The following is a 1,886-nucleotide window of genomic DNA, read 5'->3' as shown; positions in this document are numbered from 1 at the left end:
TAATAAAGACCCGACTGTCGGGGATATAGCCACAGCGATAATTAAACCATTTTTAGTTTAAAGAGAATGATGGCAGGGAACGCTCGACCGTAAAAAATACTTTCAAAATCAAATAATATCAAAATATCAATTCAAAATTAATAATGAAAAGCCAACAAGGTAGGTACATATAGTAAACAGAGAAAACATTCAATGCCAATGCAAACATCATCACAATTCTAGACATAACTTCATAAGATTTCAGACATTTTGTAATATTAGTACCTACCTACTTATTTAATGTTCTATAAAGTGTAGGTATTTATAGTTTGTTGTCATGTTTCATAATGATCCGATCTATTTAACTAATAACAGCCCCTTTTGGCCTATTCACTATTCAGTAATCAGTATTCAGTAGGTATGTGTACCTATACAATATTTAAATCACATTATTTAATTAGGTATTAATATTTAATTTAATGTATGTAGATGTACATATACAATATAGTACAATTATAGTACAATATAGCACATTATAAGTACATTGATTTTATCAAAGGAATCTTTCATAATTATGGATAATAATAACCTAACCTATATAATAATATATGTATTTCATTCACATTTATGAATTTCTTTTTCAATTTGGACATTTGGTATTGTTTGAAAAAAAACACAAACGAGTAATAACTACATATCACTATATAACTATATACTATAGGTCTATAGCCTATATTTACATGATGCAGGTGACTAGGTACCTATACCTACTTAATATTCACAATAGTATATTATATTAACCTTAAGTTAAATATTAATAAAAAATAATGAATGAGTAACAAAAGATGATCATATATTTATACAGGAACTATAATTTATGATAGAAACATTCTTTGGAAACGATGTACATCTCCTCGACAGACTGGACATGTTCTTGGATATTGATCATCCAACACTGAAACGCATGTTTCGCACACCCAGCCGTGACCACAAGGCAACACTATATGCTGAGCTACATTTTCGCCAGGAGAAGTAGTTAAACAAACCATACAATTTCTTGGATTGTGTACTACTTCTGGTGCATTTTGTGGTACTTCTGGTCTGAGTTCTTGACCTGGTTCAATAAAGTCATCTTCCAAAACATCATCATTTGACTCATGATCATGTTCAATACCTAGTGCCCAATGTCTTTGCCTTCTTTCATAGCCAGCACAGGAATGCGAACATTTCACTAGAAATTGCCATACACTTAATAGACCGGCTTCATGATGTTCAACAGCCCTTTTAATCAATCTTGAATTAAGAAGGTACTTGGTTTTAAGGTTTCTGGTTGGTTGCAGACCATTTGAAATTTGATTAACCGTAGTGTGATACTTTTGGCTCAACTCACATATTTGACCTGATTCAATAAAATTAATTATTATATTTTATAATATAAGTGTTTTTTATATGAACATAATATAATAATATATGGTACGACTAAATACTAAATATTCAATTAAATGTTCAACACCTTTGCAAATTATATTATACACTGCATTCTACAGTATAGTGTTTACTTGATATTAAAACATAATATTACCTATATTTATGATTGTATATCAATATAGATAGTATTACATGTTAAAATAGGTAGGTATGCATTCAAGAACTTGGGGGGTATTGCATAAAAACACCATTGAAACACTCAAATGTACATTCTAATTTTAGATCCAAACTTTAAAGTTGAAACCTATGTTAATAGAATTCAATATATTGTGTGGATTTCATCTAGTGATGTAGTTAAAAGTTCTATTACTAATCGCCATTATTGCCAATGCTTTAGAGTTTAGACCAATAAAAAAAAGAAAAAATTGTATTTTATTGACAAAAGTAAAAATAAAATAAATTGTACTAAAATAATATGA

At 28.9% G+C, this 1,886-nt stretch overlaps 1 protein-coding gene across 1 annotated transcript; it reads right to left on the bottom strand.

The window, feature by feature from the left end:
- Nucleotides 1-854: 854 nt before the first annotated feature.
- On the bottom strand, nt 855-1,378 carry LOC111033447 (the record flags this gene model as incomplete). The annotated part of the gene is made up of 1 exon (XM_022314183.1): nt 855-1,378. A coding segment is annotated over one exon (524 nt), but the record flags the coding sequence as incomplete, so codon positions are not given.
- Nucleotides 1,379-1,886: the final 508 nt, after the last annotated feature.

This window comes from Myzus persicae, unplaced genomic scaffold, assembly GCF_001856785.1.
Source record: "Myzus persicae strain clone G006 unplaced genomic scaffold, MPER_G0061.0, whole genome shotgun sequence".
Lineage (NCBI taxonomy): Eukaryota > Metazoa > Arthropoda > Insecta > Hemiptera > Aphididae > Myzus > Myzus persicae.
This window is presented reverse-complemented; position numbering and strand designations above follow the sequence as displayed.